The sequence below is a fragment of the Populus euphratica genome, unplaced genomic scaffold (genome assembly GCF_000495115.2).
Source record: "Populus euphratica unplaced genomic scaffold, PopEup_1.0 scaffold95.1, whole genome shotgun sequence".
NCBI lineage: Eukaryota > Viridiplantae > Streptophyta > Magnoliopsida > Malpighiales > Salicaceae > Populus > Populus euphratica.
Window position 1 is genome coordinate 61939 of NW_011499885.1, and position 22092 is coordinate 84030.

At 32.1% G+C, this 22092-nt stretch overlaps 3 protein-coding genes and 1 non-coding gene across 5 annotated transcripts; 2 read left to right on the top strand and 2 right to left on the bottom strand.

The window, feature by feature from the left end:
* The first annotated feature begins 7127 nt into the window (after positions 1–7127).
* On the top strand, positions 7128–9313 carry LOC105130078 (thioredoxin reductase 2-like). 2 transcript variants are annotated; one of them, XM_011032414.1, is made up of 3 exons: positions 7128–8216; positions 8968–9055; positions 9124–9313. In XM_011032414.1, exons 1-2 carry the CDS (start codon positions 7205–7207, stop codon positions 9036–9038), a joined length of 1083 nt encoding a protein of 360 aa, XP_011030716.1. In that variant the 5' UTR covers positions 7128–7204; the 3' UTR covers positions 9039–9055; positions 9124–9313. The 2 variants fall into 2 exon arrangements, with proteins under 2 accessions (XP_011030716.1, XP_011030715.1); XM_011032413.1 differs by having other exon boundaries at positions 8968–9313.
* An 882-nt stretch (positions 9314–10195) lies between these two features.
* TRNAK-UUU (transfer RNA lysine (anticodon UUU)) lies at positions 10196–10268 on the top strand. The gene has a single exon. It is a non-coding gene; the product is annotated as a tRNA-Lys (tRNA).
* Positions 10269–10459: 191 nt separating this feature from the next.
* Positions 10460–13859, bottom strand: LOC105130080 (3-hydroxy-3-methylglutaryl-coenzyme A reductase 3-like). Its single transcript, XM_011032415.1, has 4 exons — positions 12646–13859; positions 11883–12064; positions 11441–11787; positions 10460–11251 (listed from the first exon to the last, which is right to left on the bottom strand). The coding sequence occupies exons 1-4, from the start codon at positions 13632–13634 to the stop codon at positions 11003–11005; spliced, it is 1767 nt and encodes a 588-aa protein (XP_011030717.1). The 5' UTR covers positions 13635–13859; the 3' UTR covers positions 10460–11002.
* Positions 13860–17554: 3695 nt separating this feature from the next.
* On the bottom strand, positions 17555–20700 carry LOC105130081 (PI-PLC X domain-containing protein At5g67130-like). The gene is made up of 8 exons (XM_011032416.1): positions 20338–20700; positions 20115–20237; positions 19117–19254; positions 18919–19017; positions 18524–18827; positions 18210–18433; positions 18007–18093; positions 17555–17741 (listed from the first exon to the last, which is right to left on the bottom strand). Exons 1-8 carry the CDS (start codon positions 20425–20427, stop codon positions 17709–17711), a joined length of 1098 nt encoding a protein of 365 aa, XP_011030718.1. The 5' UTR covers positions 20428–20700; the 3' UTR covers positions 17555–17708.
* Between the last annotated feature and the right edge of the window lie 1392 nt (positions 20701–22092).

The window sequence follows — 22092 nt, forward strand, 5'->3', positions numbered from 1 at the left end:
AAAAACACAGCCTAGGCACAGCGCCAAGCACCCTGTAGTGTGAAAATGAAAAAGGGAGAGGCTATAGCCATTTTCCAGGAGTACAGGTAAGGGGGCTGGGAGGCGTATCTCTTCTGTGCACGAGAGTGAACTTTCCAGATGATGCCTCGTGGACAAATATAGGGTGCAGATTCTCTGGGCTGCCTACCTCCACAAGACAACAGAAATTGATTCAAACACTCCATAGCCATGCATTTCGTTTACCTGCGAAATGTTCTTTAATTGAAACACTCTAACTGGGTACACATTGCAAGTCTTCATATTTTACTTAGACTTCAAATTATTTAAGCCTCCTGGTCAAACTGGATTTAAAGCTCAAATTCCATGGCTGCAAACTTTTTTTTGTGGAGGGAATTCGCCGAAGTAGTTGCTAGTTGCCTTGTAAACTTCTTGTTAACTTCTCTCTGGGAAAAAAATGATTAAAAATATATTAAAATTAATTTTTTTTATTTTTAATACAATCACATCAAAATCAATGAAAGGGGATCATATTTATCCCAATGAGAGAAATAGTATTAACAAGCAAGATGTTACAAAAAGAAAAGAAATGGAGATTCTTGGTCGAGTATCTCTCCAACCCTATATTGAAAGAAAAAAAAAAAAAAACATTCACAAAGATGCAGGAAATTCCCGTTTGAATCCTTTCATTCATGTCCATTAACAAACTTCGTCTAAGAAATTTTATGTTTTAAGATCTCAAATGTTATCAAGAGCCCTTTTTGAATTAAAACCCGTTGGACTGGAGGATTTGAAGCTCATACAAAACCTTGAAGATTTTGAAAATTATAACCCAGTTAAGACACAGAAGTCTCTGACGTTTTGATTAAGGTTGGGATTGTAGTTTGAAGAGTATATTTAATTAAGTTTTACCCCTTTTTTCTAATCGGTCATTCCAAACGACTTTGAATTGAATTTCTTTCGTGGAAATTACTCTACACAAGAAAAAAGAAGCGTTTTTTCAAATCACAGAAAAAGAAAGGAAATAGCACCGTTGTCTTCCTTGGTGTGTAGCATGGAGAACACGCACTGTAGATTGACAGAGCCCCGAGGACAGATAACAAATCAAGAAGACGACGCTGGGATCCCTATGAGAAGAAGACAGTTTATAGGTCAAATTTTGTTAGACTGGCATATTTAACGTAAGAAATTCAATATGTTTATCTAGCAATGCCATGTCTCCCACACAATTGCAAGTTGCTCTTCCCTGATTTCTCTCTTTGATACAGTTTGTTCTTTTGATCTTGTCCTGTAAGGCTATACTTTTGTCACCTAATATGAAAAGGGACACTTCCATTTTCTTTTCTTTTCATTGTCCCCTTTGGCCCTACCATGCCAATCATATCACACTTACTCTTTCTTCATGCTTGTATCAATTACAGCTTAAATTGATTGCTACTATTTTAAGGCACATAACCTGATGATATCCACGTTGTAAACGCATAAATCTCTCCTTGTTAGACCATTCAAAGGCCAAAAAAAAGAAACCCACCATTTTCTAGGTCGCTTGTTAAATTTCATCATTACAACTCAACCTCCAAAAAGTCGTCCTTCAACCCTACTTGCATAGGAAACTTAGGGCGTCAGTTTTTTTTTGGTTGCATAAGCATCAAAGAATGAGTCATATGCGCTACACCAGGGTTGGGAAGAGAAGTCATCATCGTCATGGAGCCAGCTGCACCAGAGGTTTCAGGCTAAAGTATCCCAGAAGATTCTCAGTTCAAAGATTAAGAGCAAGGTTTTTCTACTTATTCAGGTTTTTTAGTAGATGCAGATCCTCTTATGGACGAGCAGTGCAATATTTGAAGAGAGGCGTGAATAGAAATAGAAGCATCATCGAAAGATGTGGCAGCAACGAGAGGGGATTCATGATGGATGCAACCAGCTGCCACTATATGGGAAAAGTTGATGATCAGTACAGGTTCAGATCATTTGGGAGATCAAATTCTTTCTACTCTGAAGCCATTGCGGATTGCTTAGAGTTCATCAAGAGGTCCTCCATTTCTGTGGAACAAAAACAAGTCAGCCCAAGATAATTTTATCCATCGTATGATTTTGTATAAAACATTATAGTATTTCTGTCTCCTTCATTTGTGCTTTTATGTGTTAGATTCTGATCCCCCCCCCCCCTTTCTCTTTTTGCCTCTTCAAGAGTGCTTGAAAGTTGTGCCTGCTCCCCTCCCCTCCCCACCTTGTGTATATATGTAATCGAGAATTTTGGGATGCCATGAATTTTTCTGTAAAAGAAGCAAGACAAGTTTGGAGAAGATTGATGAGAAAAGCACAAGTGAAGTGCTAGAATGTTATGAATTTCTCTCTTAGCAATTAGCATATTGTCCATAAGAAACATTAGAGCAACACCATGAACAGTCGTCGGAGTTAAGGATGCATATAATTTGCAGGAATTGATCACAGCTGTGGCCGTCTAAAGCAGTTGTTAAGGGTATTAGCAGAGGTGATATGACCAGACAATGCTGGGAAGGATCGTGGTTGGTATGAAAGGAAGATTTTAATCAAAGTTACCATAATTACCACCTAACACATTGCCATTATTTGACTAAACAAAGTCAGGTTTCAGACAAAAGGCTAAGCTTTTGTTGAAATTTAGGGCTTGGTGCCGTTGTTTTTTGGACTTTCTATAAAGCTAGCAAGCTAAAGTCTCAATGATGATGTTATTAATCCTCTCAATTTATTTTACTTAAAGAGAGGGGTATCTCGATGATGACCAATGATGGTGCTCCTCTGGCTTTTTCTTGTAATCTGGAGCGCTTGGCATTTATTTCATGTTGACTATGGGCTTGCCACTGGTCACTTCTTGTTTAGGCTGGGCTTAGGTGTCATTTGAATTGAAATTGGAATAGGCTGAGCTTGAGTAATTCTACAATGGCTGAACATTCCTTCCATCGAATATGGTTGTAGATGATTTTTTTTGAAGCCGTGGCCTCGTGGGCTGTTTTTTAGAAAAACGGGGCCTTGAACAAAAACGGAAGAAGAAAGAAAAAATCTTGGTGGCGAAGGACGGAGCTAATAAAAATATAAATATATTTGTTTATAAAAAGAATATTAAAAAAATATATCTTCAAAACAGGAAATACAGATGTACATATCTTAAAAAATAATATTTTTTATTTTTTTATTTTTAGAAAATTTCAAGTTAGCTTAACTAAAACATGTAAAAATAAAAATTTATTATTATCATAATTTTAAAATTCAACTCTAACTTCAACATAAGGCAAAACCCGGATCACGGGTCGAGCGGGTCAAATCGGGCTGCCCCAGGTTAATGTAGAAATAGAAATAGTTATTATCATAGTTTTAAAATTCAATTCAAGAGTTTATTTGAGTTGATTTAATTTTTTATTTTTATTTTTTTTAAAAGAAAGAAGAAGAATCAAAGTATCATCATTTGAACAACAACAACAATAATAATAAATGTTTTTTTACTTATGTTTTATCCTGAGCTAGTTGGGTTGTAAATCGACCTAGATTTTTTATCAGGTCATGTCAGGTCATCCTTTCTTTTATCTTAAAAAAAATTCAGACCGATCAAGACTCCAAATTGGATCAAGTCTTGGGTCACCCTGTCAAGTTAGTTCATATTTTATAACTAGAGTTGTTATAATGTTATTAATTCATCGGTCAATATAAACTAAAACTAAAAAAAAAATTCTCTAATTATTTTTTAAAATATATAAGGTTGATAGTAATATATTAATAATAAAATATATTTTTTACATTTTATTTTCTCTTATTCACTATAACTAAACATGATACATAACATATTCACTTTATATTTTAAATCATTATAAAACACAATTTTATTTTTATTTATTTTTATTATCTTCATTTATTTTATTTAAAAATTCTTAGGATTTGAACCCAGGGTCTCTTGGTTAAGTTCATAATGCAGGGCCGAGTTAAAAAATTATGGTTTTTCGAGAGCCCATCATTTATAGAAGTTGATGGCTCATTAAAAAAGCTTGCATGGCATGTGCCAAAAATTAGCCAATGAATCTGCACGTGAGTTAGCTTCACTGTACACGTGGGAAATCCTGCCTTTGTCAAGTAACTTCTTTAATCTGATGCAAAAGAATAGCACCAGTATCCTTTGCACTGTTGCCACACACACACCCACTTCCAGCTCAGAATGTCTGGAATTGATGCTGTTATTGTTATTTAAAATATTTTTTATTTAAAAATATAATAAAATAAATATTTTTTTAATTTTTAATTTTTTTTGTAATATTAATGCATTAACATAATTTGAAAACACTTAAAAATATTATTTTAAAAAAAATAAAAAAGAATTTTTTTAATTTTTTTTAAAATATTCTAAAAATACAAAAATATAAATAGAACCTTTAAATACTCAAAGCTCCTCAAATGTTTGGTAGTGTTTGGTAGCGTGTTTGTAATTGTTTTTTAAAGTGTTTTTTATTTGAAAATTACATTAGGATAATATTATTTTTATTTTTTTAAAAAAATATTTTTGATATTAGTTCATCAAAATGATTTGATGACACTGAAAAAATATTAATTTAAAATAAATAAAAAATTAAAAAAAAATTAAATTTTCTCAAAAGAGTTTCTGAAATGTAAAAATAAATAAATAAATATTAAAAAAATGTAACTGCAAAAATAAACAAAATCTTAATCTAAATAAAATGACATGTGATATTTTATTCCATGTCAAGGAAATAAAAAAAGAAAAAAAGAAAGATACTAACACATCAAGAGGAAGCAAGCCCGCAAGAGGACAGTCAAGACATGATACATGTTGTCGACACAACATTAAATATATGTTTGGTTGGGAGATAGTTTGTATTTTTTAAAATATATTTTTAATTTTTAAAGATATAATTTATAATTAAAAAAATATTATATTACCACCGAAGCAAAGCAGCTTCGTTGCTAGAAAATGAAGCCAATGTTAATGCCCCAGGATCAAATTAACAGAGCTACTGTGCTCCCTCTCAAGAGACGCATTTTATAATCAGAGTTCTTGTCGTGCAGACATGGTATTAATTTCCTGGTATTCGGACATGCTTTCAGGAAAAATATAGGTCACACTGACAAAACTCGACTTTACATGAAATCTAAGCAAAATACTAAGGTCACATCTCAATATGTTGTTTATTGAAATAATTTTTTTTATTTAACTTTTAAAAAAAACATTTTTATTTTATTTTTTAATATTTTATTTTTTAGATGAATTATATTTTATAATTTATTTTTGTTAAATTGTGTACTAGTATGATAGATTCAATTTTTTTTGTTATTTATAATCTTTAGTGCTAGATTTTATATTTTTTCAAATTATTTTCTAAAATTTATATTAATTTTATTATTCAAGTTACTAGTTTAATAGATTGAATTGAATTTTATTTTTTTTGTTTGCAATTTTTTTTTCTAATCCAATTTTTTAATATTGAGTTGGCTAGAAGTAAAACTTTATAATTTTTTTAATTTGATTTATAAGATATTATTTTAAATTTGTAGCTCAATTTGTTGGTAGATTGATATAGATTAAATTTTTATTTTTAGTTTTTTAAATTAAATATTTTTTAATTATTTTTTATATTTTTTTAATACGTAGCTATTCTAATTTTATAATTAACTAATAGGTTAATTTAAATTAATTCTATTATTTTTGTTAGATATTTTTCATTCGAGCGTATTCCTTTCCAATTTAATACTTTAACAACTCAATCTTTTTCTTTTTGTTTTTATTTATCTTTTAATAATTGATTGTTTGAAAATTAAATTTTTTAATTTTTTTCTTTTTAATTTTTTGAAAGTTTTTTTATTTATTTCAACATTTGATCTCATAGAAATTGTAATCTCTTTATTTATTTTTTATAAAATTATCTTAGTTTTATAATTTATATAGTGGGTTTGACAAATTAATATATTTTAACTAGAGTTTTGTTTTTGCTAATTTTTTTATTTTAGCATTCAACATTAAAATGATTGAAAATTATATTTTATGATTTGTTTTAATTTATTTTTAAAAAATTATCTAGATTTTATATCTCATATTATGTGTTTTGCAGGGTAACCTAAATTGATTAATTTAATTTTTTATTTAATATTTAATATTTTTTTAATTAAAAAATAATTTTTATAATTAATTTTGATTTTTTATTATAAGTATTACGATCTTATAACTCAATTATAAGTTAACTCTAATCAATTTAATAAATTATATTTTAAAAAATTATTTAATATATTAACATATCAATATTTTTAAAAAGTATCTAACACACACCATATTTTAATTTTAAGTTCATAATTATTATTATTTTTTTTAAATAAAAACATATCATCAAACTTTGAATATATTCTTTTTTACTTTTTAAAAGATTGAATGACCCGCAGCGCGAGCGGTCACCGCTTGATAACAAAGGCTTGAAGAGGAAGATGAAAACGAGGCAACGAATCAAATGGAATGGAATAATGTTGTCACTTCAAGTGTGGATCCACTTGTAACTTTCATTAAACTCCTGCATAAAATTACTGCAGTAAAATATTATTCGTTTAAATTTTATTTATTTTATTTAAAATTATTTTTTTATATTTTTAAATTTGTCCTATCCAAAAAAAATTAAAACAATTATTTTTAAATAAGTTGAAAGTATTTTTTATTCAGAAATATATCAAATTGATATTTTTTATTTTTAAAAATTATTTTTGGCATCAACAATACCAAAAAAATATTAATTTAAAGTAAATAAAAATATAAAAAAATTAAATCTTTTTAAAAATATATTTTAAACTCAAAAACAAATAAGGTTAAAAATAGAAACTAAGGCATGTTCATTTATATTTTTTAATTTATTGATTCCAAGCAATAATAATAAAAATAAACAAACATATATGAGTTTATTCATGTACACTATCATTTTAAATTTCAATCTAATTTTAAGAAGGTTTTTTTTTTTTAAATAAATTCACGAGATTAAAATAATTAAATCATGCAGGGAAGACATCAATTCATCCCTTCATAAAAGGTGATAAAAGATACGATACCTTAGCAACATTAACAAGAAAGTATAAAGCTCTCATCTGTTTTGGGGGGAAACTGACCCAGTGGTCATTTCCCGCGCCTTAAATATTCGCAAGGAGATGAAAGGAAAAAGCCCATAAACAATATAATAAAATTAGAGGAATGAATCGTATCAGGCTAAAATCCCTCCTCTTTAAAGTCCGCCATTTCCTTGGCCTAGCCACCACATCCGCCGTCGCCGCATGCTTCTCCACCACCGCAACTTCAACCGCCATGGAAGAACTTAAGACCCGTGTCTGCATTATCGGAAGCGGACCCGCTGGACACACGGCAGCAATCTATGCCTCACGAGCAGAGTTAAAACCAATCCTGTTTGAAGGATGGATGGCAAATGATATCGCCCCCGGAGGCCAGCTGACGACCACAACCGACGTGGAAAACTTTCCTGGTTTTCCAGAAGGAATAATGGGGGTTGAGCTGACTGAGAAGTTTCGGGCTCAATCCGCTCGTTTTGGGACCCAAATTCTTACTGAAACGGTTACAAAAGTTGATTTTTCGAGAACCCCGTTTGAGGTTGTCACTGATTCTAAACGTGTTGTTGCGGATTCGGTTATTGTTGCTACTGGGGCGGTGGCGAAGAAGCTGAATTTTGCAGGGTCGGAAAAGTTTTGGAATAAAGGGATTTCGGCTTGCGCGGTGTGTGATGGGGCTGCTCCTATTTTTAAGGAGAAGGCACTGGCTGTGATTGGAGGGGGAGACTCGGCAATGGAAGAAGCAAATTTCTTGACAAAGTACGGGTCCAAGGTTTATATTATTCACAGGCGGGATACATTTAGGGCTTCTAAGATAATGCAAAGCAGGGCGTTGTCGAATCCGAAGATTGAGGTTATTTGGAATTCTGCAGTGGAGGAGGCTTATGGAGAGAGGGTTTTAGGTGGGCTTAAAGTGAAGAATGTGGTTACTGGGGAGGTTTCGGATTTGAAGGTTAATGGGTTGTTTTTTGCTATTGGACACGAGCCTGCGACTAAGTTTATGGATGGGCAGCTGGAGTTGGATTCTGACGGGTATGTTGTGACTAAGCCGGGGACCACAAAGACTAGTGTTCGTGGGGTTTTTGCTGCTGGTGATGTTCAGGATAAGAAGTATAGACAAGCTGTTACTGCTGCTGGCACTGGTTTGTTTCATTTACTTGACTTTTTGTGTCCTATGATTAATTTTATTGTCTGGTTTTTAAGAGTCGAATCTCATGGTTTCTCTGTAATATCAACATGAATGTTTTGATTGATAGTTTAAAGTGCAGGCATAAACCTCGTAGCATAAGTTATGATCCTGAATCCTTTAGGAAAAATTGATGAATGCATCGTTGTGTTATGTTTGATGGTGGATCTTGAATCTTGTTGGCAGTTTGGTCCTTGTTATGCTGAAGCTTTTCTTTTTAAGTCAAAGGTTTTACCAATGTCAAGGACACGATTTATCCACACCTACTCATGTTGTTCAATTGAGCAAACCATTCCAGAATCGGGAATGAGTTTGTGATTAGCTAGTCTTGAAAAAGCCTACTAATTTGATTGATTTTGCTGAAATAGCGGTCTCTGTCAATGGTTGAATCTACCAGGAACTAGCTATTAGCCAATTGAACGTGGGTTTAAATTTTTGTTTCAAATAGAGTTTCAAAACTCACAATATAACTTCAACCCTGAACCCATGACAGAGGAAGATTGTGATATGATTGATGCTGATGGATTGGTCTTTTTTGATGTTGGGTGCCAAAACTTCTCTTATAATCCCCTCTTGACCTGAACCAATTTGAAGAAAAAAAATTTACTCCTACCTGCTTACCTGGTTCATCGATAAATTATTTTTGAGCTAACATTGAGGCCGAGACTGAGCGATCACTTGAAGTCTGTTGTTTCATGATGATGCAGGCTGCATGGCGGCGCTGGATGCAGAGCATTACCTGCAAGAGATTGGAGCTCAAGATGACAAAAGTGATTGACTATCTACTATATCAAAAGGGTTCTCGAAATAACTTTCTTCACTGATGTGGTGCAGACTTTGGTTGCATCATACAGTCAACACGCGGCATTAGTGCTATACTATATCACTCCCATCATCACTGTGTTTCAAAATAATATTTGCTGCGCATATTCTATGTTCCCTTCTTCCATCCATCTTCTGGGAGTAATTTTTCTTAATTGGAAGAGTAAATCAGAAACGTTATTGCTAATTAGTTTGGATAATTGAAACGAAGCTGATCAAAGCTTCTAAATAAACGCTCTGGTCTGGGTCTTTTTGTTTTTCATCACTTTACTAATGATACATGAAAAAATTTTCATTATAAATTGAAGAATGAGCTAAGAAACCATACTTTATGCCGATGGGAATTAAACATGGCAAAAGATGCGATAAATGCGTGAAGTATCAACAAAGTTTTTGTCTAATACTGTGTTGATGTCCTTTTGGCATGTCGTCAGCAATCATCATTAAAAATTCATTAAATTGTTACTTTTATTTATTTATTTTGGAAAGTACGTAAGTCGGCGTACCAAACAATGGATGAGCATATTCTTGTTTAGATTCACTATATTATTTACACCTTTAGGTCTTAAAAAATCTTGGATTGAATTGAGTATTTATTTGCTATGAGAAGGGGTCTAAGAGTAAGGAATGTTTAGTCCATGTAGGTGCAACAATGATTTATTTCAACCCTTGTAGTTTAAATTTTCTAGTATTGCTAGCTTTTTAGATTTGAAAGTTTGGATTTCAAGACATGGTTTGGGAGTGAGTTTCAACTTTTATTTTATTAAGATTAATTTTTTTATTTTAAATTAATATTTTTAGTGTTTTTAGATTATTTTAATATGCTGATATAAAAAATTAAATTTAAAAAATATTTTAATATTTTAATATTTTTCCAAATAAAAAATATTTTAAAAAATAATTATTATCATACTCTTTTAATTCTTAGCTAACATACATGCACAAAATCTAAGATTATGTCTGGTTAGTTTTTCAAAATAACAATAAAAAACAAATACAAAAAAAATGTAAATACTATTAAATATATATGTTTTTGATATATTTTTAAACTAGCAAATACAAGTAAACATGTTCAGATTTATATATTCATGTGTGGAAGATGGTTTCAGTCAAGCCGTCTTAGCTCAGCCGGTAGAGCGCATGGCTTTTAACCATGTGGTCGTGGGTTCGATTCCCACAGACGGCGAGGCAATTTTGCCGATTTTTTTTTTTTTTTAATTTTTTAATGTGTTCAGATGTTCTTAGTGTATGTTCGAGAGGTTGTACGCTACATCGTAAATGTAAAAGCAGAAGCAAAACAAACACATCTTTCAAATACGGGAAAAAACATTATGTTATGTTTTGTCCAAACATAGTGATAGACAAGTAGAGAGTATCTGGACAAAGCCTGGACTAATCTCCTGGCTAACACCATGTGATTAGCCTGATAGCAATCAGTGAGTGAAGTTACAAAACAAACAACAGACACTTAAAACGGATCTAAATCTGATTAAGAAATGCTCGTTTTCTGAAGTTAATACAGATCTAAAATACAGTTAACAACATGGATTAAATTATTTGAACAATGTTGGTGAAGATCACGGGCTGGAACAGAGAAACCAAGTCTTGATGTGATGCGCAAACAATTGGGATCCCACGCAACAGACAGATTTAAACAGGTCATGGTGTCCCATCCACTATCTCCCCCCCGCCTGAGTCACATGGATCCGGCAACATGAACAGGCTTTGTTTATTTTCTAGATAGATACTAGTTCCTCCACATGGACTTCCCTTTGCGTGTCCCCTCAAGTCCTTAACCCTGCCAGCAACTACCCTTGATTTTTGTACTTCCCACATGTCTTTTGCTGGAGATTTATTTCTGATTTTCATTATAAGATAAAGTCTTGTCATATCAATTAATCAAATATGGGATGATAACATTCAATTTGAGGGTGTTATCTTTGACACGTCTTTGCTAGATCTATTGTATTTCATGTGGCTCTTGATAAGCTGCCCAGCTGCAATCGCAGACATCAGGGACAGCTCCCCTGCTAAAACAGAACCAGCAATGATGGTGGACAAGAGTCTTGAGTTTGATCCTGGGGAGTCCTTGCTAGCACCCTTCACTCCAAGGAGGTTCAAGCAAGCTGACTGAGATGCTAGTTGGGTGCCACCTCCAACTGTGCCCACCTGAACCAAATAGTTGATAGCTTATTAGAAACAAGGAGTTGGAACTTTGTTCTTAATGCCAGAGCTCGAATTAAATAGATTTTTTGAATGCATACCCATTTTAGTACTTTTCAACTGACCTGTTAAACAAAATGTTAAACCAATAAATTGGAAATAAATATTTTAGGCTTATATAGTACAAATCTTTACCTCAATGGAAGGCATGGTGACTGAGATGTGAAGGTCCTTGCCATCATTAACAGCTTCCATCATGGTAATGCAGTGAGAGCTCTCAACATTCTGAGCAGGATCCTGCCCTGTGGCTATGTAGACTGCAGTAACAATATTGCTGGCATGGGCGTTAAACCCACCAAGCGCACCAGCCATAGCTGAACCGGTAAGGTTTTTGAGCATGTTAAGCTCCACCAGGGTGGCTACGTTGGTCTTCAATACCTTCCGAACCACCTCTTCCTTTATGATTGCCTCACATACAACTGACTTTCCACGCCCTTCAATCCAATTTACAGCTGCTGGTTTCTTATCTGAACAGAAGTTGCCTGAAAAATTCAAAACACAGATTGAAAATAATGAATCATTGACCATCACCTGACAGTGAATCCAAAAATGGCAACTAAGCAGGAGGGGATTTTACCAGAGATGCCAATGATCTCCATGTCAGGAAAATCAGTTTGGAGATAATCAAGGACATTTTGGACTCCTTTGGAGACCATATTCATTCCCATAGCATCACCTGTGCTGCAACTAAACCTCATGTACAAGTTCTTTCCTGCTATTGTACATTTAATGTTTTGTAGCCTTCCGAATCTGCTTGACCTGCATATATTCTACCACATTAAACAACTATGCTAGTGTGAAGTAAATAATCCAACCCTAATTTTCATTTTGGAATATAAACATATTCCTAATAGCAACAAGAGTATTAGAAAACAGAACTTCTTGTAGTAGATAATTATAGAATAGGCAGATAATGATTAACTAATGCAAAATAATAATGAAGAAAATTAGAACCCATCAACACCAATAAGATTTCATCCGCCAACAACAAAATATTTCCAAAAGAACAAGAAAATTTCTAACAGGAGAAAAAAATACAGAGACATGCTTTTTTTATAAAAAAACAAACCAAAACCAAACCAAATCAAATAGAAAAATTAAGGAAGTATCCAAAGTCATATGGTACCAACTTTCTAGCTCATTGGATGAAATTAATCTTTTTAACCTAGGGGATGGACAATTTTCAATTTCAAGAAATTAATCATTTCAAGCCAAAGAAGACTAAAAAGACAAGGATTAAATTTGTAAAAGGAAGGTTAAATATATATCTAACCAAAAAATATCTATTTTCTTCAAAAAATTGGGGGAAAAAATCTAAGAATTAGGAGAAAAACAAGAACCTGTTGAAAACAACACAAAGGGTGTCAAAATTTGCAGGATCCTCGATAAAGAACTTCAACTCTGCAGCCCTTTTAGCAGTCCCAAATCTGACAACAGGAGCTCTAGTCATGCCATCTCTAAGCAAAACAGAACTAGCCCCACCTGATGCATAAATAGCCTTGCACCCTCTATTTGTAGAGGCCACCAAGCACCCCTCAGTAGTTGCCATTGGGACCGTATACTCCTTCCCGTCAAGCAACAAAGGCCCTGCAACCCCCACAGGAATCTGCACATACCCAACAGGCATCTCACAACATTGCCCCAATATTGACTCATAATCAAACCCCTCCAGTGGCAATCCTTCCAAAGACCTCCCTGTCATTCTCTGAAGCGCTTCACGACGAATAACAGCTGCCCTTGTGCAATCTCTAAGCTTTGATTCCAGAGAATACGAAGGAATGTCCCCAGATACTACAGCTTTGATAACCTCCTCGTCATCACTGCCTAACAATGGTGTTTGAAAGATTGTGCTAACAGCTCTCGCACTCGGAACCGGAGCAAGAGCGCAAACAAGTGATGCAGCAGGACTTTTTGCAGGGCCTGAACATATTTCTGCAGCACAAAGCCCCCCCTTTTTCTCCATCATACGATCTTCCTCTACGTCCCAAGAATCCTGTGACCCTCGAGAGATAAGAGATTGAGCGATGCCAATCCCAAAGAAACCAAGAAGATAAACAACCGAAGCAGACAAACAAATTATCCCACCAATTTCAGGGAAAGTAAGGATATGAAGGGGAGTGGAGTTGCGGATCTTTTCACGCCATCGGTGGAGGAGGAAGTAGGCTACGGTGAAAAACAGCCCGAAGAACAAACCGTTCGTAAGGTAAAGTGGTAATGGCAGGGCATCCGACGCCTTTAAAGACGTCGGAGTTTGTAAATTATGATGATCATTGTGATGGTGACGCTGACGATGGTATTGTTTCAGGGGTTCGCCGGCGGCTTTGTCCATGTGGACGTCGGATTTGGGTTGAATCCGGCGAACCTCGTGCGTTGAAAGTCCGATTCAAAGGGCGAAGATAGTGATAAAAAAACATATACTAGAAATGTTAGAGAGAGAGAGAGAGACGGAGAGGCGGAGCGGAGAGATAGGACGGTTTTGGAGGAAGGCGCGCGCTGTATCGCAGCTCACATGCACGGCATGTTTTTGGATCATGCTGTTCTTAAAAATTAGAATATCAATTTGGTAGCAATCACGTCTCGTAGTTGTAGCCCATAATTTGTTTTTTCCTTGTTCTAGGTCAATTGTGTTTTCGAGTTAATTTATTCATGACAAGGTCATTTGAAGCATGGATAGAGTTGAGTTTCAATTAGAAGAAAAATTAATTTGATGTGATTCAACTGAAAACCGAAATTTCTGTTCTAAATTTAATTTATTTAAAAAAAAAAACTATGATAAAAGACCTAATCTTATATCGACTTAATATATTCAATATTTTTTTTTTCTAAATATGATTCAAGATCCATGAATATATTAACACATGTAAGAGAGATTGCTAATAACATGATAAATTATGAAAGGATACATCACCTATTTAGTGATTTCGTTATAATGGGAAACATAATGTTTGTGTTGTAGTTGATACTAAAATCTTTCTTTTTTTTCTTAGGTTAATGTTGATGGTTTTATACTATCCTTTATAAAATTTGGTAGGATACTGCAATCATCCCTCACTTGCATGTGAGGTCATGTCCTAACAAGAAAAGAAAATTTATATTTTTTATTATATTTAAGTTTGATTTTTTTTATATATACTTGTTATCTCTGCAATGTCTTACTTATTTATTAGATTTGTAGAGTATTTAATGAACCTGAAAATTAATTGTGCTATGTATAAACCAACCCAAATACTTTAAATTATAACAAAAAATAAAATAAAATTCTAGAAATTACCTTTTCAAACACTTTAAATTTTAAAATATATATTTAAATGACAAATTCAATTATATACCATTATAAGAATACTCTTCCTGCATTGTCATTTTAGCATTACAAATCATGGGAATGGAAAGAAAGGATGGTGGGAATGAAAAAAGTTATAAAAATTGAAGTAAAAAGTGAATTGCCTTCGATTAATTTTTCCATAAAATCAATATATATATTATTAGAACTTTCCTATAATCATATAAAATTTTAATGTATTTATTCAATGTTATGACATGTTATATGTATACATAGAAGTTTAATAATTCACATGTAGATAATACATCATCTGATTTATCTAGATTCTAGTCATTGTAATGGTCAGAAAATCAAAATTTAAATTTGTTTTACTTAAAAACTTATTTTTCAATCTATTTTGCCCTAAAACATCTATAAAAGATTTCGTATAAATCATAATAAACTTATCTATGACCTTATAAAACCCAAAAAACTTTCTAAAAACTGAAATCAACTTGAGTAATGAAATCAACTCAGGCTCGTATATGTTTTTTCATGAACTTTAAAGGTACAAAAAACCTAACGTAAACTCCCTTCTCTACCACTAGAATTCAGTAATTTCTCTCCCTCTCCTCTCTCAACTAGAAACTAAAAAATAATAAAAATAATTTTTTATACCAAAATTATATCAAAAAAATATTGAGGTGTTGAAATTGTAAAATTTATGTGATTTTTAAAATTCAAGGATCAAAGTGTATTTTTTACAAAACTTGTGACATGTCATTTCTGTTTGACACTCTTTTCATTTCGGCCTCTCTTCTTCTAATCCCACCTTTTCATAAGAAATAAAAATTAATTGGTTTTCAATTAGGAATAAATTGATGCAAAAAAACATAAAATTTTGCACAGCTCTCTAATTATGGTGTGTTTGGTATTGTGGTAGTTATTGTGGTTATGGTTTGAAAAACATTATTTTATAAAAAGTGTTTTTGGTTGAGGTTGATTTGATATTTATGTATGTTTGGTTAAAACTATGGTTGAAATTGAGGTTAAATAAAAAGTAGTTTAATGTGTTTGGTTAATAATGCTTTTAAAATTGAGATTATAAAATAATTTTAAAAAATATATATTAATATTAATGGTTTTTAATTTAAATATTGTAGATTTAACTATTACTATTACATCATGAAATAAATAATACTTTATATAAATTTTTTTTATTATTCCATTAAACTATTTATAATTTCATCACGTATGAAATACATCCGACAAGAATTACAGTTTTTTTGGTTTCTTAAGCGAACAACAATATTAGGTAAAATATAATTAGGAATAAAATTAGAATTACGATCAAATTTTGTAAAGGCTGCGTCATTAAGCAATCTCTGTCTAATTTATATAGTGTCATTAAATAATAATAAACACTAGTTTTTTTGAATAAAATATAATTAAAAAATAAAAAATAATTTTTATTTTGTATTTTACTGGAACGGACTCAGTTTAATGCATGTTGAGTTTTGGACCAGACTCGGTTCTACCGGAATTAGTTCGACCAAAACAATGTAGCATGCTACCCTATTGATGTTAATTACACTGTTTACTGAACGGTGCAAATAACAGTACAGAGTGAACAGTACAATAAACATGAATAGTATAGAAGAAGCATCAATTAGTTATTTTTTTCCCTGCATTTTAGACGCAAAAATATTGTAGAACCCATAAACAGTAAACTATGTTTTTTTCTTTATTAAATAGGTTCTATCTACATTTTAAATAAAACATAAATGTAATTTCTTAGACAAACATTGCCTTATTAAATCTTCACATAACTTGAATATAAAAAAAATAAAATTTGCAAATTAGAGCTTATTAACTAAAAAAATTTAAAAAACTCAGGAAAATCTTATAGAGTTTTTATATTGGATAATATACAGTTGGTTGCTCATTGTTAGCGACTACTAACTAAAAAGGTAGTCCATATATAGTTGATCACTCTTGGGATTTCTTTTCATTTTCTAACCAATTCATTTTCATAATTTTATCACTATTTTTTTAGCTCATTATATCATAGTTTCAGAATCAAATTTTGCTAAGCATGGCAAGTTGATTCAGGATTTAATAAATTTAAAGCTAGAATCGGATTGAGTTAAAAAAAAAAAAACCATGAATGATATGATAAAAACTCAGATTATCTTAGTGATCCAACAAGATTTAATTAAAAATTTAATTTAACTTGTTGATTTTTTTTAACAAATATAATATTATTTTAATTTATAAATATGAGGTCAATCTATAATAATTTGATAACCTATCAAAACTCATTATCGGAAACTTAAATTGGATTAATAACTAAACCGAGTTTAAAAATTTTGCATTGTACAATGTGGAAACTTAAATATTAAAGCACATTTGTTATATAATTTTGTCGTATTGCTAGCATTTTGCATCCCACATGCTGATTCCTCAATTTAAAATGTGCATAAATTAAACTAAAATAAAATATTAAAACACATTTTAATAACATAAAGCCTAGATCTTTTAGTTTTTGACTGGTTTCCATCACTCAACGGACATTGAAACAAGTACTTTAAATCCTCGCTGGATTTGTGTATTGAGGTCCATATCCTATAAAGCTGGATGGATTCCTTGCTTATCCGTGTTTTTTTTTATATATTAAATATTCATTTCTTGTTCATTAAATTGAAGGTCTTCGAGTAGATATTGATTATTCAACTTTTATTTATTAAACAATATATATATATATATATATATATATATATTTCAAATTAAGTTTGAGTCGGATTTTATATTAAATTTGATAATATTTATACTGTATTAATCACCTATCGAGTATTATCTTAAAAAAAATCTACCCATTTAAAAGAGGCTAGATTATTATTTATTAACTTCGGATTAAATTGTCATATCTTTGCGAGCCCATCTTCTATCGCTTGAGTTTGGGGGTGTAAATTTCTTGGACAAGGAGGAAGTTTCTTCAATTTGGTTGACGTAGTATTCTTTGGCTCCAGCATTGTAACTACACAATGTATAACATTTTCTCAAGTACTATTGGATCAATTGTATTACAAAATACAAACCTCCCAGATTCCTAGTCTACTGGGTTATGGATGGTTGTCATCGCTATTAGAGAGAGCAGGCTCCTGAAGTGGATCCAGGCTGCAAGTAGAAGAAAATACATTGCATGGTTAGATAAATTTTCCAGAAATGGGATCACATTATCATGGAAAACTTGATTTGGGTAGAAGATTGATGAACTAATTTGACCATGTTCTATTGTCCACATGAGTTCAAACCAGAAGTATAAGTTAATGCAATCACCAGACTGTAATATAAACACAAAAATGTGGTTTGGAATAGTAATGCAAGCACTAAAATCAATTTGATATGGTAATTAGTAAACTTAATCCTTGTTAGAACTTACCACACATGCATGGATATCATCACACCCGCACAATAGCTTTCCATTTAGAAAGTCCACGGCTTGAAATGATCCTCCTCCTTCACTCCTCTGCAGGGCCACGCACCCAGTAAAAAAAATATTATGTTTCTTCTGAGCTCTTGTATTCTGTTATGAATGTTAATTTAACTTGAAATTATTAGATAATTTGCATGTGATAAGTATACCTTGTAATAATTTACAGCAACAAAATTTGCCCATCTGTTGCCAGCAGCACCATCACAAGTACGAAGCATGTTTATGAGATTTTCTGAGTTATCTTCACAGGAGAGTTCCTTCATGGAAGTAGACCTAAAGTAATTTACCAACACCAATGATCTACTCTTGTCGTCAAGAGGTGGTGACTCTTTTCTGTTAGGGCAGCTTCCTGCTTTCATGCCATCATCCCCATCTGCCACAAAAAAAAAAATGTTTAAACCAATATTATATGCATATGGTATCACAAATCCTACAGGTGAAAAATTGAAAGAAAATTTCTTACATTGATTTTCGACCATGTAATTCCATTGGTAAGCAATGCCTTCACTTGCTTCCTTGGATTGAATTGAAGTGAAAACAAGTAGCCTTTGGTTGTTCTGAACCATGTCACTAACTAGTGGCCAATCTTGACCATTTTTGGGCATTTTTGACATAGGAAACCAATATTTCATTAACCCAGCATCGGCGAAGACCTTGGTCAGTCCATTGGGAGCTTGAACATAATCTTCTAAGATTAATGTAACAATCTCTGTTGGATTTGCTGATAAGAAAGCTTCAATTTCCTTAAGAGTGTCAATAGCTGGACCCTGATGGGGCAAACATTTACATTTCACATATCATAAAAAAACAAAAGGAAAAATAAAATCATATGACTCGACGGGGAATCAATGTACATACAAATGCAGTAAAGTCATAGCATTTTCCTTTAAATGAATGGCATAACCATACATCTCCACGAAAATCATAGGTATCAAGCATCAAGGCTCGAGCTCCATTCTGCAGTCAAATTATTAATGGAACTTGTTAATTGACAAAAAAAAGGTTCGACCATGGTAAAGAAAGAAAGGAAATGTGTAAAGAGGAGAAAACATTTACATTTAGTTGCTCTGTGATGCTGTCTTCTTGATTGGTGACTGTGATTCGAGGGATTCCGGTGTGAGATGGGTATCCATCAATAGCAAATGCATTGTGCGTTGTCAGAAATGCATATTTGTTGAGCGGCAGGGAATTGTTCTATTAAGAAGAGAAAGAAGAAAAGCTACTTAATTTGTGTATTGGTTGTTAGATAGGAAACCGAATTATAGTTTTATCATATAATCCTCCTTCAATCTCAATTCATATTCTAGTAGGACAAGGGTGTTCAAAGATACTGAAAATTTTTGTTTAAACTAATTGGTAACAATGATTCAAGTTGAAAATGATGTTACAAACAAAAGATTCAATTTTTTATGCAATATCCAATTCCAATTCCGCAGCTTTCCACTCGGAATTTTCAGCTTCTTTATAATTCTGAATCTACCAGTTTCCTGAGCCGCAACAAGAGTTCCACATACTCTGCAACTCGGTATTAACAGTCACTGAAATTCAGTCGATATTCCTCCATCTTAAGGAGGGGCCCCTCTTCATTTAGGCAGATCTCAATCTATTATTAAATGGACCATGGCCAAGGCAGGCCCTCCATTTCAAAAACAACAGTACACTAGCCACCCTAATATTCGTCCAATTTGCGTGGTGCAGAGTGAATTCCTGGTGGTTGTGGCTGATGGCCTTCCTGGAAACTGCCAGGAAAGAAATCCTTGGTTGATATAGAACATTCCCATCAATATCCATTCCAATTCTCACTTGATGAAGAAAATTTATGGCCTATATCTATTACTTTTCCTCTTTTGATTTGTAACACTCACGCTCCCCATCTTCATGGTATCATCATGCAACAGGCCTAAAACAAAAGTATGTCTTGTGTTCATCGTGTAAAGACAAAAAGCAAAACAAACCACTCAAGATGAATCAATCAAGCGTGTGCGAACTAAAAGTTGCCCCAGCAAACTCAGGACCCTCATAATTATTGACCAAAAAGAGAAATAGGGAAGTACCAGAAGCTTGAATTGGTTTGTGATGGTTGATCTTACACATCTAGAACCTGAAAATCCTGCTGGACAAGAGAAACAATAGAGTCCAGCTTCACAATCTTGGTTCGATGAACATTTATCGAGTATCTAAATATTGAAATTTACAAAGATGGATTAGCAAAAAAAAAAAACAATCAGAGCTTAAAATGGTTCTTGACGACGTGCAAGTAAAAGAGAAGACACAAACCTTGCATTCTCCATTAGAGCAAGCTGTCGCAACATCAACAAGGACCACTGAAGATGTGATGATCAGAAACAAGTTCTGAGAAAAACCCATGTTGACAGGGAAACGAAAGGATGTGCAGCTGTTACAGGAGAATAAATTAAGGAGAGAAAAGAGACCTGGACATACATGCGTGCGAGTAATATTCAGTGCTCTATATCACTGTATGTATGTCAAGTGTCATTGAAACGATGAATTTGGTTTGTTTGATATTTTCCTGGACAACTAATGTGAACTTCTCTTGTTTTGTGGCTGAGAAAATAAAAACTTCACGAAACTCTACTGGGAACAGGACAGGTGAGGAGTTGGCCGTCTACGACTTCCTTTGCAAAACAAGATATTTCAACGGGTGTAGGCCATCAACTTGCTAGCGTCGGTTTTTTTTTTTTTTTTGAACATAAAGAAAAATAAATATGCACTCTTTTAACTATTTCTTTTATATAAAAAAAGATTGTAATAATAAACTCAACATTTTATCCATGTATATTTAATTAATTAAATAAAAAAATATAAATTAAGAAATTTAATATCACAATATGGAACTTTTATCTAATTATATTTAATAACTTTATTTCTTGAAAATAATATTTTGTTTAATAAAATAATAATAATAAAAGACATGTTTCATAAAATAATTGGATAAAATTAAGAACAAATTTTAAGTAGGGGACATGGAAAGAATATCTCCTAATATCATTAAAAATATAAAATCTTATATGTGAATTAAGTAAAAACTAAATGTATTACATTAAAAAAATATCATAAAAATTGATTTAAAATGTGTGAAAATCCAAAAAAACAAATAAAATCAATAAAAAAATTTAACATTAAATAATAAAATTAAAAAAAAATCAATGAATAAAAAAAATACTCATACGCACAGACCTTATATAAGTGAGTTAGCATACTTCGCTAGACTTCTCTCTCTCCCTCCGTCTCCCCTCTTCTTTCTCTTTCTTTTTTTTTTTTTAAAGGGTGGATGATCTGAATTTTACTCTTACATTCTTTAAAGATAAAAAAAAAAAAAAAGAATTGATGATATTTTTCCTAGTAAGATAAACAACACGTTATTTATTTCTCCGATTCTAGCCACTATAAAGGCTTGAAAATCAAGAGTGATGACTTTTTTATCTAAATATTTATTTCTCAACCATTTTTTTTTAAAAAAATTAACTCGAACACTTCATATACATAAATTTTTATATAACTTAAAATGACGTAAAAATTGATCTAAAACCAAAAAACCTTTTCAAGCTAAGATCTACAATATGGGGTAATAGAAAGGTTAAAGAACACCTATTTAACTCTCCTTATTGACATTAAAATTAATTTTTTGTGGATTATATCAATGTCAACTAATACTTTTTTTCTTTACCATTGACATCCAGTGACTTTTTCTTTTATTTTTTAAATAATGGATTGAAAAGTAAGAAAAATAAAGGTTTGTACCACAATTGAATTTTTAAATATCAAGGAACCAAAGAAATTATAATTTAAAACATAGAAGGACCAAAATAAATTTTTTCCCCATTTTTTAAACTACTATTTTTTTGCCGTTGTTTTATATCGTGGTCCCTCAGTTGCAATTTTGTCTCTCCTTAACTTAAATTGGTCATGGGTTTTTTCATAGTAATTGCCTTCTTTTTTGTTATAATTTTTAGCTATAGCTTTGTTTTTAACTATAGTTTTATGTTATCAATTTTATTTTTAAAAACCCAT

Bases quoted from the DNA above. Each gene is read 5' to 3' on its own strand.
- LOC105130078 (XM_011032413.1), top strand. From the start codon at position 7,205: ATGAATCGTATCAGGCTAAAATCCCTCCTCTTTAAAGTCCGCCATTTC. The intron at 8,217-8,967 runs GTTTGTTTCATT...ATGATGATGCAG, and splicing joins TGTTACTGCTGCTGGCACTG to GCTGCATGGCGGCGCTGGAT.
- LOC105130080 (XM_011032415.1), bottom strand. From the start codon at position 13,634: ATGGACAAAGCCGCCGGCGAACCCCTGAAACAATACCATCGTCAGCGT. The intron at 11,788-11,882 runs GTAAAATCCCCT...TGAATTTTTCAG, and splicing joins GGAGATCATTGGCATCTCTG to GCAACTTCTGTTCAGATAAG. The intron at 11,252-11,440 runs GTAAAGATTTGT...TATTTGGTTCAG, and splicing joins TCACCATGCCTTCCATTGAG to GTGGGCACAGTTGGAGGTGG.
- LOC105130081 (XM_011032416.1), bottom strand. From the start codon at position 20,427: ATGGGTTTTTCTCAGAACTTGTTTCTGATCATCACATCTTCAGTGGTC. The intron at 19,255-20,114 runs GTACTTCCCTAT...TCTTCTTAATAG, and splicing joins CAAACCAATTCAAGCTTCTG to AACAATTCCCTGCCGCTCAA. The intron at 17,742-18,006 runs GTAAGTTCTAAC...TTCTACTTGCAG, and splicing joins ATGATATCCATGCATGTGTG to CCTGGATCCACTTCAGGAGC.